We start from the raw sequence: 13806 nt of genomic DNA on the forward strand, positions 1-13806 counted from the left end.
AACCCCCAAAGCAACACAACAACAATGTATGATGTGTGTGTGTGTGTGTGTGTGTGTGTGTGTAAGTTTAATACAATGCTTTCATAAAGGAAGATATTTCATTATAATTGTCGAGACACAATTTTTATTAGCAATTTCTTCAAAAGTCATAAATACACAAACACACACATATATAAACACAACACACACACAGACAACACACACATGAAAATACTGAGCCTTGTATTATTAATTTGAATAGATAGTAGACTCACATGGAAGATCCTAATATAGCTTAGTCTCAGGCAATTTAGAGGTGTTCAGGTCATAACATGCAATTAACTGAGGCCATTATTCAAGTGAAATAACATTACAATTACATGCTTTATACAAATATGCTGAAGTTTACCGTGTTTATTATTGTTTTTACTACTGTTTTGTTTTTTACAGGGAGTTTAATATAATGAGTAAAAAAAAATCACCCTAATTCTGAGCTTCTAAATAGTCATCAAAAGCCACTCCAAACAGCATCTATTTTAATAAATCTAACTGGATATTAAAGAAAAAGTAATCTTATCTACCTCACATTTGTAATGTGCCACTTGCCTATTCGTCTGGAATGAATAGCCGTTCTCCCTGGGAAAGAATGAGAAGAGCCAGGCACATCTAGCAAACCCACTGAAACTGATGAAAAAGAATTCTGACCGCAACTGCCATTTGGCTTTTAAGAGCAATGATTGATACAGGAAAAAAAATGAGTTGCGAAGTGATTTAGGAAGATTGCATTGAATGCAAGATATAACCTTAACCCAGCTTCAAATTAGAACCCTCGATCAAAACTCTATATCATCTTTTTATTATACTTCAGTTTGTTCTGCTTGATTGCATCACATATTGTGCATGCAAAAATACATTCTGCTTTGCTTCAGACATGGCAGTCTCCCCATGGCATTGCAAACTCTTTTGAGAATTACAGAAGTCATTTGCAAGGCCACAGAGGAACTTCAATAGTAGAAATGAAGAAAATTGTTTTAAAATGGGGTAATTTTTAGTACACATATCTCTCTTTGCTGTTTCAAAATATAATCATACCAAATGACCACAATCTATACTGATTTCACTAGAGTTTCTCCTAGCAGCTATGCTGTTACTACACAGTGTTCTGAGTTCAGAAAGCTGAGTAAAGTGCTAGATATCTCCCAAGATTTGAAGTATAAGTCTTCTTCTCTATATTAGAGTTATAGTATGCCACTTACCTACTCATCTGGGCTGAGAAACAGTTCTTCTGAGGCAAAATTCACGAAGATAACTCTGCTACATTAAACCACAGCCTTAATTCATGATTGCATTGAGATAAATCAGCAAGATACATATTAGATTACATATGGCATATTAGCACACACCTCTGAAGATTGTGGGCTTGGCTTCAAGCAAATAAGATTTCCCTCTATTGTAAGATTGGTCAGCTTAGTACACAGCCGCAGGTATTGAATCTGACTAAGATCTTCAATGTTGTTTCCTTCTAAATCTAGAATTTCGAGGTTCTCCAGCAGGCTAATCTGGCTTAAGTCACCAATATTGTTGTAGGCTATGTAGAGCTCCTAAAGAAAATTGAAGGACTCTTTCAATATTAGGGTGAAATGTGATATATTAAATAAAAATAATAAGGAACAATTGAGACATAATAGTAAAAGGAAGTCTCACAGACTTTCTTATAGATAAGCAGCATGCACTTCATTTGTTTGTTGTCATAGGCTTTTACTCCCAGCATACAGTATATAGCTAATAAACATAAAATCTGTAATATGCCATGGTTTCTTAATATTATGCAATAGGAAATAGGAAAAATAGGAACTATAGCCTGTGCCTACTATTACAAACTTTAGAAGATTAAAAAACAAAGCATGGTTTAAGATTTTGGCTTATTAAGAATATGAGACTATTTCTGGTTTGCTAATAATAAACCTGAAACCATGAGTAAAGTTGCCTGTTTTTAAAATACATCTATAAAAAGAGATCAAGTTGAAGCAATTTTTGATTCACAGAATAAGCCACAGGGCTGTTCTTTTTTTTTACACTTTCAGCTTACTATGACTTGGCTACTGAATTAACAAATTCTAGGTTCTGGTATGGCTCATAGAATCGCCAAGAGTCGGACACAACTGAATGGCTCCCCCTCCTCCTCTACTTAGATTTATAGACCGCCTCACAGTGCTTTACAGCATTCTCTGGGTGGTTTATAATGTTAGCATATTGCGCCCAACAATCTGAGTCCTCCTTTTACCGCCTTCAGAAGCATGGAAGGCTGAGTCATACTGCAGGCATTCTAACCCCTGTGCCACCAGGCCTCCTTAATGATAATTATAGTAAATCTTCAGGCCAAGTTCTTTTCCTTGTGATTTCATAAATACATCCATGTAGTTTTCTTAGCAGCAATAAGGAAGTGTTTGCCATTGTCTTCATTGGAGACATTATTTCAACTTTCCAGCTGGCAGTTATGATACTTCTTTTTAAATGAAATGCCATTGGACAAGGCAGTATTTTATGAATCAGATTTTACATACATGTATACGTTTTTTTTAAATGCAATAACTTTTTAAACTTTTTTTTAAAAATACAGTAAATCCCTGGATTAAAAACACCCTCGTATAAGGATGACCCATAGTAAAGAACGGAGGCTATTGTAGCAAAATTCAAGTTAAACACACAAAGGTTTGAGTTCATTACACAATACTACTTATGCAGCATTATCCAATAATTGTGTTCCTGCTTAACACACAAATTCGAGTTAAGGATGGACCTTGGGAATGGAACTCAGGACGACTGTATATTAACATGGATTTGATATCTAATTTCCTTCAAAGTAGTAAGGGCTGTGCGTTATGTAAACAAGTCAAGCAAAACAATGTATTAAGTCTTTGACTCTCCTACCTTCAAAGAGCAGCAGGCAGAGATCCCATCTAAATCTGGGAGCCCACAACGAGCCATCCATAGGACTTGAAGACGAGGCAATGCTGTTCCAAGGTCCCTTAAGAGAACAAACACCAGGATTCACCATTACCTATCAAAGGAGTAGCTTCATCTTTAGAAGTTAATGAAAATATACTGTTTAACATCAGAGAAAGAAACAGAAAATTCATTTCAATTTTTATCAGTTGGGACAAAAGTTGGAATACTTTTTTAAAAAAATCTGAACTAGAGCTGTGTATTGACAGAGACAGTTAAGGATTATGCTTTCCTGTGCGGTTATTTTTGTAGCCTGAAAGTATTTTTAAACTAGTTTACAGAGTAGTAGTCTACCCAGGGAAGCAGAAAGACATTTCAGAAGAAGGCACAATAAAACCATTTCTATATTGTTGCCAAGAAAATACCACAGACATACACCTTTAGCCATCAGAAGTCAAGCCCAACTTGAGGCAGACTTTACTTTTATGTCTATTCACAGAGTACTAAATCTGGAAGATCTGGAAGTTGATTACTTCAGGAAATTGGTTGCAATGACAATATATCATTTTACTACATATGCATGTAGTAAATATTACATGGATTTTGTTTGCTATCGTATCAAAAAATGGACTCTTTTAGTGAATTCATAACTAAAACACTTGTGTTTTATAAAACATAAAAAATTTCTAACATTTATTTGGAATTCCAACATTTAACAATTGCTGAACTCTGGAAAAATAGAACAGGTTCTGACCTCTCTCTGTGTAACATATTTTATTTGAAGGGGAATACTATCATATCTATCCTTATACTCAGAGTTATATATTCCTAATTTCCCCAGTCCCTCTTTGTAGTACAGTATGTAATATCCCCAGTCATCTTCATTATCATTCTCAAAACCTGTGCTAGTTTGCCTGAATCTTTCTTAAAATGTGATATCCAGAACTGGACCCAATATCCAATTCAGGACCTAACTTCCTTTGGTTTAGAAGTTAAACTTCTGTTAATGTAGCCTAAAATATATATACTGCACTTTTGCAGCACATAATATTGCTGACTCATACTCATTTTGAAATCAACTACTATTCCAAGATATTTTTCACAAGTACTATTACAAAACTGATGTTCTTAAATTCTATTTCTATACATTTGCTATCTGATTTCTAAATGAAGAATTCTTTGCCTCTGTTAAATTTCATTCTATTTGGAATCCATTTCTCTAACCTATCAAGAGCATTTTGAATTTTATTTCTATTGCTCTAGAAAATGAGCAATTCCAATTTATAAGCAACCTTGATATCTCTTCAGCCAAATTTCAGGGTCATCTATGGTTATCCCATCACTAAAGTCTTAAAGCAGAGAGTGCCACCCACACGAGGCAAGGAGAGTGCATCCTTTAGATGACCAACAGGAGGATGGATAAAAAGATCTTCAACCAATATCTTACTCCTAAATCCATGTTCTGTCTGTTTGGAGTTTAAAACACCTGAGCATTCATAATGGGATAGAGTTCTGCAAAGTCAGCAATGAGCCTGCTCAGTTTATTAAAACAAAGAGAAAAATGTTACCTAAAGCTTACCCCCTGCAGGGAAAGAAATCCCAAAGATAGTCTGAGGAATGAATGGAAATAATGTCCTTGCAAGTTTCACAAAGGTGGAGCACTTCTAATTAGAAACATGTGATGCATTTCTTATTAAATCTCACTACACCAGAAATATATTGGGTCAATTCCTAAACAGAGACAATGTCAGATCAAAATGTTGAGCCTATTTGGGCATGGGTCAAATGTGGATGAGCCCTTAATTTCTTCCCCCTCAATCTCATCCCATTATTCCATTTCTCCAGATTGTGCTGCTTTCTGCCTATGCAATATTGGATAAAAATTACAAATTCTGAAGGAAAACAAACTTTGCAAATGAAAGAAAAATTAAGAATATTACTTTACAATGTACAGTTTATTCTGACTATACTGGATTCTTCCTCCAGCTGGGTATAGAAATCTAATCTTCCCCATGATAGGAATAATGAACTGGCTGGATTCTACCTCACCAGAGTTATATGTAAGTTTTAAGACACTGCAAGATTATTTGCAGGGAAAAAAGAAAACAAAGGAGTCTTAATATCTTTTAAATCTATAGAAGGAATAATTTGATTACTAATGTCCAAGAATTATACATAATAATGTATGCTTTTCTAGGCTGCATGTAACCAGGTCAGTGGTGGGATTCAAATATCTGAACAACCGGTTCTATTATGTGATGCAGGTCTGGGCCTCCGATGCCTAGAACGGACTTCCGGAAGTGGCATCATGCACTTCCGATGGGCTGTTCTAGGCCTGGGAGGCCTCCTCCAGGCCTCCGATGCCTAGAACGAATTGCTGGAAGTGGTATCCATGCACTTCCGGTGGGCTGTTCTAGGCCTGGGAGGCTTCCGAAGCTTAGACTGGACTTCCAGAAGCCATCCGGTTCTCCAAATTCAGGTAAATTTAGCTACTGGTTCTCCTGAACCGGTGTGAACTGGCTGAATCCCGCCACTGAACCAGGTACATAATAAAGACAATTCAGAAATAAACCTCCATTTGGTTATCAATGACAATCGTAGATACAGAACTTTTATTATACACATTAGAAAACTACATTACATTACTTTTTGATATAATCACCATTCAAATTGAGGCACTTGTCATAACATCTTACAAGGTTTGACATTCCTTAGTAGCAGTCGCTTGGTGCTAAATCTGGGCTATAGGGGAGTGATCAAAAACATTCAAATGGAACTGCCTCAAAAGTTCTTGGGTGCGTCTAATGGTGTGCAGGCGAGCATTATCATGAACCAACACCACACCAGAAGTGGTGCCATAGAAAATCCCTCCAAATGTGAAGAAGTCAAAGTGCCTCAATTTGAATGGCAATTATTTCTAAAAGTAATGTATCATTGTAGTTTTCTAATGTGTATAATAAAAGTTCTGTATCTGCGAGTGTCTGTCATTGATAACTAAACAGAGGTTTATTTCTGAATTGCCTCCGTAATACATTTGCATAGTTTAAGATTTAAGATTTAAATCACTACAACTAAAAACAGACTTAATCAAGTTTTTCATGTACAAAAGATAAAGTGTGTAGTCAATCTCTCTGAAGTAGAAAGAAAATAAGTAGTAGGAGATTTGAATATTACTTCTGACTTAACTTTCTGAGTTATTATTTCTTACCTCACAGATGTAAGTACACTTCCATTCAGTTTTAGTTGTTTCAGATTAGGGAGGTAAGAACCTGTAACATCAGGAAAGAAAAACAAAGATAAGCAAATATATACGTCGTAATCCTCTCAAACATCTAATTTCAATTATTTTAATTTTAGAGTTTGTACATTCATTCACCATGACATTTGACTGATTTCTGATGTCTAATATTTTCACAACAACATTTTTTTTTACCAAAGTTGCCTAGAAATGATGCATTCTATGTCCGACTATATTTTAGGCCAGTAGTAACTGACATAAAATATAACATTTTGCCTTTACTGAACTTGTTTTGCAACTCTTTTTAGGATGGTTGTAAAGCAAGTCACCATGGTTGTTAAACAATTCTCATGGTGATTAAGTGAACCATGTGGTTTTTAGACAAATCCAATATATCAACTGGGCGTCCTTTTGCTGTTTTCTGCTGGAAAATGGCACAAAAATCACAAATTGTATTTATATGACTGAGGACACTGCAACTGGTCATAAATGTGAGTCAGTTGCCAGCTGTCCAAAATGGATCATGTGACCATGGGAGGTGTTGGTGGCAGTCATAACTTTGAAAATGGGTCATAAGTATCTTTTTTTAAAAAAACTCTGAATGGTTGGAACTTTGAATGGTTGTGACCAGTCATTAAGTGAAAACTATCTGTAGATATGAAATTCTGTTGTGCTATTTTATATAAAGAGAAGGAAGGTGGGCATAATAGTTCTTAAACATGCAACTTGGCTAACTGCCATGCTGGCTTGGAATCGTCTTAGCACATCTATTTAGTCTCACGTTGAGGACAGATATTTGAGGGTTATTGCTTATAATAAGTAGTAGTTTTATTAGTACTTTATTCTCTAAACATTGAAATTGTTTAATAACCCTCCTTTTAATGGTAATTCTATGTTAAATCCACTAAAAGTGGCAAATGGGAATTATATTATATTAATGCTGCATTATAATTGTTGAAAAACATTTAAAGTTAAGTTTTTTAGAAAAGCAAATCCTTTCTCTGGGATTTGAGAGATGCCCTCCCCCATGATCAAAATAACCTTTTCCAATGTAAAAGTACTTTTTGCTAGAAAGTGTGATGTACACAACAAAATTAATTGATTGTCTTAAAGTATCTGAATCTTTAAACATTTTAGAATGTTCCAGAATTTTCAGAAAAGGAGTAGTAACTGACCATAAGCATTTAATTAAAAATATAGATTTTTTAGAAATTTCATCACCCTTCTAATTTAGCTCTTCTAACCCACACAGTCGGCTCCCTCCTTTCTCAGTGTCATCTCTGTGGTGTTCTTATTGCCTCACTTCAAATTCTCTCAAAAACATTGCATCCACTTATATGCCACTTGCTACTCATATCTTTCTGTTTTTTTCCTCTAAAAGCATACCTTGATGTGGAATACATTATCTTCAGATAAGAAAGTAAACATGATGCATAATTTGTAGATCCCTACCAAAATAAACTTGTTCATTAGCTATTTTTATACTGCCAGTATAATGGCCCTTATAGAATAGAATACTTTATTTGGACAAGGAATTTCTCTCTGGTGCAGAAGTTCTCAGTACACATGCAAAACAACAGAATGATAATCATAATAATGATACCAATAAGAGAACGTAGAAGAAAATATGAGAAGAATAATACAGCCATTTGTTGTTAGTTGCAAAGTCGTGTCCGACTCATTGCGACCCCATGGACAACGTTCCTCCAGGCCTTCCTGTCCTCTACCATCTTCTGGAGTCCATTTAAGCTCATGCCTACTGCTTCAGTGACTCCATCCAGCCACCTCATTCTCTGTCGTCCCCTTTTTCTATTGCCCTCAATCTTTCCCAGCATTAGGCTCTTCTCCAGTGAGTCCTTCCTTCTCATTAGGTGGCCAAAGTACTTGAATAATACAGCCATACTACATGGGTAAATATACTTATACATAAGACAGTACTGTGGGAATTAAGTGTTCAGTAGAGTGATGGCATGAGAGAAAAAAACTGTCTCTGTGTCTAGTTGTTTTGGCATGCAATGCCCTGTAGTGGTGTCCTGAGGGGAGGAGTTGAAACAGTTTATGTCCAGGAAGTGAGTGAGGGACTGTAGCTATTTTCTCAGCCCTCCTTCTGACCTGTGCAATATACAGTTCCTCAATAGAAGGCAGGCTAGTTGCAATTATTTTTTTCTGCAGTCCTAATGATCTGTTGAAGTCTGTACCTGTCCTGTATGGTTGCTGTACCAAACCAGACACTTACAGAACAACAGACTCAACACTTCCTCTGTAGAACTGTATTAACAGCTCCTGGGACAGTCTAAGCTTTGAGTTGAGTTGATGCAGCAAGAACATTCTTTGTTGTGCCTTTTTAATGATGGTTCTAATGTTAGGTGTCCATTTTGAATCCTGGGAGATTATAGAATCCAAAAATTTGAAGGACTCTACTGTTGATAGTGTGCTGTTGCATAATAATAAGAGGTGGTAAAATAGAAGAGCTCCTCTCTCATCTCTACAGTTTTAAGCATGTTCAGCTTCAGATTGTTCCGGCTGCCCCACAGGACATCTATATGCACACTCATCACCATCTTGAATGAGACCAATGACTGTTGTATCATCTGCAAACTTTAATACTTTAACAGATGGATCCTTATAGATACAGTCATTGGTATAGAGAGAAAAGAGTAATGGAGAGTGCATACACAATGCTGAGTGGCGCTTGTACTAATTGTTTGGGTATTTGATGTGATTTTCTCTAGCTTCACCCGTTGCTTTCTATCTGTCAGAAATCTTATAATCTACCTACAAGTATGGACAGGAACAGCTAGTCAAATCAATAATCTGACAGATGGTGTATATCTAATGTTAATGCTCACTTCTGGCTTATTTTATAGAGGACTTTTCTTGCCAAGAATTCCAGTATATTTTCAATATCTGCTTGCTTTCTTGATACCAGCTAGTTTATATAAATAATAGAATTGCTGATAAAGTCTTTGTTTCCTCTGTAAGAAGCAATCATTCAAGTATACACAATCAACAAATCAGTAAGCCTTTCGGGATACGCCCCTAGCAATTCAGTATGTAAAAGGACAGACCCACTTCAGTCCACTCACTGACAAACCTATACGGACAGACAGTATTTCAAATTCTCCCTCAGACATGAAGAAATTTACCTGTGGAACTCGTCTGATAAGTCCTATTTGCCCTATACTTGTGGCTCAGTGGACTTTTAATATCAAATAAGCAACCATTTTGCAGATTAAGGCATCCTTAGCAACTCCTCAAATTACCTTTGTAACCGAAAAGAACTAGGTAAAGATGTTTAATGTACTTTTGATCCATTTTTAAATATTTTGCTTTTAGTAGATTATATTGTTTCAATATATAGTAAACTATGGGTCACATATAACAAATCAAACAATTTACAATTAAAATAAAAATATCATTACAGACAGTTTATCTTAAAACAGTAACTCTCAATCTGTAGTCCACAGAGCACAGATGATCTGCAGAGGTACACCAGGTGGTTGACCAGATTGATTGTGAATCAGCTAGTTTGCAAAAATAGATGAATGGCTCAAAAACTGGTTCATTAAAATATATGCTGCTACTTGTATTATCATTTGTGAATATTAACATTCAGAAAGATTAGAATAGGTACAAGTCTTGAGGGCAATCATGAGTTCACATATGCTGGGCTAAGTAAAATGATCTCACACAAGAAATCCAAAAAGTGGAAATAGCAAATGCAACAATTAATATCCATCATTGGTTGAAATCCATTTGCTCCTGACCACTTCATAGTGAAGAAAATTCTGGACCAGCAAGTTTGTGTAGAGAGTGATTGTTATGATATTGCATAAAATAAAATACATAAATTACAAAAAAATACAAAAAAACCCCAAGTGGTAACTAAAAGCTCTATATTGTATCATTTTTGTTATACAATTTAGTTTAAAAAGGTCTTTAAAATGGAACTCTGAAACATTTTTACAAAAATGTAACAATTCAGAAAATCTGAAGGGAAAATGTTTTTTCACAGAACTGCGGTGGATCATGCTTTTCTACAAGTATTTTTTTATTATTGTCATTGTAATTACACTTATAAAAGGATTATATGAGCCTTTTCTAGGACATAACCAATACTAGGGAGAAATGTTCCATTGAGTCAGTCTAAAAAAAATGAATTTATAAGACAAATTTCATATATTTTCCCCTATTGTTTTTTTTTATTTCTAGAAATGATCACTTTCTATCATTATGGTTTTTTTACCCAGATAAGACAACTTCAGACATAAAATCAATTTAGTGAATTTTCCAAAGGCAATATTAAATACAACTATTGGTTCATTCACATGTTAGTTTTATTTATTTATAACCCAACTTTATTATTTTTATAATAACTCAAGGTGACAAGCACACCTAATATGCTTCCTCCTCCTATTTTCCCCACAACCACCAACCTGTGAGGTAAGTTGGGCTGAGAGAAAATGACGGATGAGTTTCCCAATGTTATTTTTAAGGGAATACTTTTTTAAAAAAACTTGCTTTAAATGCAGTACTATTTCAACAACATTAAAATAAATTGCTCCATTTGGGGAGCTCTAATGCTTTTAATATTGGGATATGTGCTTTAGGCTCATTGAATGAAAGGTTTGAATAATCTGAGACTGAATAAAATTTTCTCACCAAAATTTCCCAGGCTATTCTCTCTGGTGTTTACATGCATCTCAAGAGCCTTCACTTGCCGCAGATCATCTAGTCCTGTCAATGCTTTCTGCAATAATAAACAAAAAGATAAATATATACTTTGGGTCCACAATCACAGTACTTCAAGAAATAACTCTGATCCTAAAATTTAGGAAATCAAACATTAGTTTTGAATTCTAATTCTGGCATTAACCTTTTTAACACAAGAAGGCAGGTATAACTATGTAATGTTATTAAATAAAGTCATGCTGCTTGGATAAAAGCTAGATTTCCTAGCAATATGAAAATTTAAAAATACAGAATAAAATTAGTAACAAAACAAGTACAAATTTAAAAACTTGACAAAGAAAATGCTACTATTTCACCTGTAAACACATTCTTCCATGGTTACTCCAATAATGAGAAAGCTTAATTTGATTTGATCAAACTTGAGAAAATGTTCTTAAAAACAGGCAATAACATTTATTTACTGAATGACTCTGCTAAAGAAATAAGAGCTACTTCTTTAATTATAATCACTGCTAATAGGAGACAAAAAATAATATTGAAGCAAGTTGGGTAGAGAAAGAAACTTTCAGCTCTTTCTTTCCCCCATTATTTATGTACATACCTAAAAGGAATATTTATACACATATACATACATTATGCTAAAATTCCAATAGCAAACCTATATACAAAGCAAATAAATAATAAAATATATGAAACATACAAATCACACTGCTGAGTCCTTAGAATGTAATAACCTCACAACTGTTTAGCAACAACTTTTTAAAAAAATGTTAATATTTTATCTCCAAGTAGATGCTAGAACAGTGGTTCCCAACCCTTGGGCCATGGCCCACTACTGGCCTGTGGCCTGTTCAGAACCGGGCCATGCAAGCAGCGGGCGAGTGCATGTGCAACTCCACTTGCACGAGTGGCAGGCACTTGCACTCGCATGCAAAGCTCCATTTGCATGAGGTGTGAGCGCACATGCCTGCCACTCATGTAAATGGAACCGTGTGCATGAGCACGTGTGCCTCTGCTTGCACATATGCCTGCCACTCACACATGCCTGCTGCTCGCACAGAACAATCCCCTCCCCCCCACTGGTCAGCCAAGCCAGAAAGGTTGGGACCACTGTGCTAGAACTTACAGCACAATTTTCAAGTTATATGCTTTTTTGAATTGCTAATTCTTTTTCTAACCAGATATGCAGGCCATGAAATTTTCTACTTCAGTAAAGTTTGACAGTTTCAAAGTTGTATGATATTTATCTTCCAGGTGATTGCTCTAAAAAGAAGTGTACATTACAAATGCATTGCAATTATATTGCCTGTTGCTCAACATTTCCAACATGCCAATAAAAATATTTTTTCTCCAGACATCAATGATTTTATTTTCTTTAATTGCAATGTTCAGACCTCATAATATATGTTAGATTTATTTTTTCTTAATATTAAATAATAGAGCCTAAACAGTTGTGTAGAATAAGAATCCTGGGGTGAATAAGTTAATTTGTATCATACTTATTTGCATAGGTTTTTTTTTTCCCCAGGAAAACACATCTCAGTTTCTTGCAATTGTTTGAAACATTCTTACACACTCTGTCCAAATATTTACATAACCAAATAAGTAATTAATCTACCCCAAATCATTCATACGCTATACAACAACGAATAAACTATTTTTATACATCTGCGTTGAAAGCATAATGAGGATATTTCCTGAAAAGTAAGTCCTACTGTCAGATAACTCTATTTTGCATTGTCATGTAAGCCAGTTTTTATAATGTCAAGCCATGATAGAAAAACAACCTTCTAGAATGGATGGGTAATCATTGGAAATTGGGATATTTTTTTTTTACTGTTACATAGTTAAGGCAATAATAAGACAATCTGCAAAGTTAAGATGTCTAGTTTTGCTATTCCTCAGGCAAATTTAAACTTTGCTTTGTGTTATACGTTAAGAAATGTACTATCTCAGCATTAGATATCATAGACACTTATGTAAGACATGTTCGGAGTTTTAGCAGTAGCCACAAAAAAACATTCAATGCAAATCAGCAAGGGACTACAGGAACAGGGCAGAAATCCTGGAGCCAAGAAGGTTCCACACATATTTGCACTCATCACTTCTAAATGGCCTGAATGACTCTCTAAAAGAAGGCAAATGACCAGCTGTTCTGCAAGGAATATAAATCCTTCCATTCCCCACCATTCAGTCAGAACTGAAGAAGCTTCTTGGATGAGAAGCGAAACATCTTCAAAGAAAAAAAAAAACAAGAAAGTCCAGTTGCCTCCTGAAAAAAAGCACCTCTGAGACTCTAGGCGAGATGGGTGGCATATACATTTAATAAATAAATAAATACAATATATTATCACCTCTAAAATCCATCATAGCTTAGGATCCAAATATTTATGAGACTACCCCTTTCTTATTCTTTCTATCTGGCACTGTTGGCTTTCTCCAAATCTCATCTATAAAGCAATGCCTTCTTGCTGTATCTGGCTGTATCTGCCCTATGGAACAGCATGCCTCTAAAACTCGCTAATTTTGCAAAATCTTTAAACATTTGTCTTTTCCAACAGACTTTGTGGAGCAGGATTGATTATGATCTATTTCTTGCTATTAAATTGAATTTGTGTCTAACTGTTGTTCAGTTTGTTTTGTTCTTCCCCAATTTGCTATTAATTTCCAGTGTTTATTCTTATGTTTTAATTCTAGTACATAATACATACCTAGAGTTCCCTTTGTGTCTAAGATAGCATACAGATTAATTAAAAACACAAATCAATACATACAATCTCACTTCATCCCTGGAATTGGCAACTGGGTATGGGAATGTCCAGATAATGTTGTCATCAAACTCTTTCAGAATGAAGCAGGAAAAGTGTATAATGCTTTTGTGAACATTAGCATGACAAATATATTTTACCTAGAGAGCATCCTATCAAGGATTTATATTGTCAGCACAGAGT

General features: G+C 35.1%; 1 protein-coding gene across 1 annotated transcript in view; it reads right to left on the bottom strand.

Moving 5' to 3' along the window:
• The window catches only part of LRRC56 (leucine rich repeat containing 56), a 33994-nt gene that overhangs the window by 16045 nt on the left and 4143 nt on the right, over positions 1-13806 (bottom strand). The window contains 4 exon segments of the mRNA XM_029284241.1: positions 1383-1580; positions 2911-3007; positions 6134-6194; positions 10826-10913. Coding sequence (XP_029140074.1) covers positions 1383-1580; positions 2911-3007; positions 6134-6194; positions 10826-10913 — 444 coding nt within the window.

Source organism: Protobothrops mucrosquamatus, unplaced genomic scaffold (assembly GCF_001527695.2).
Source record: "Protobothrops mucrosquamatus isolate PMUCROS unplaced genomic scaffold, P.Mucros_1.0 scaffold457, whole genome shotgun sequence".
Classification (NCBI taxonomy): domain Eukaryota; kingdom Metazoa; phylum Chordata; class Lepidosauria; order Squamata; family Viperidae; genus Protobothrops; species Protobothrops mucrosquamatus.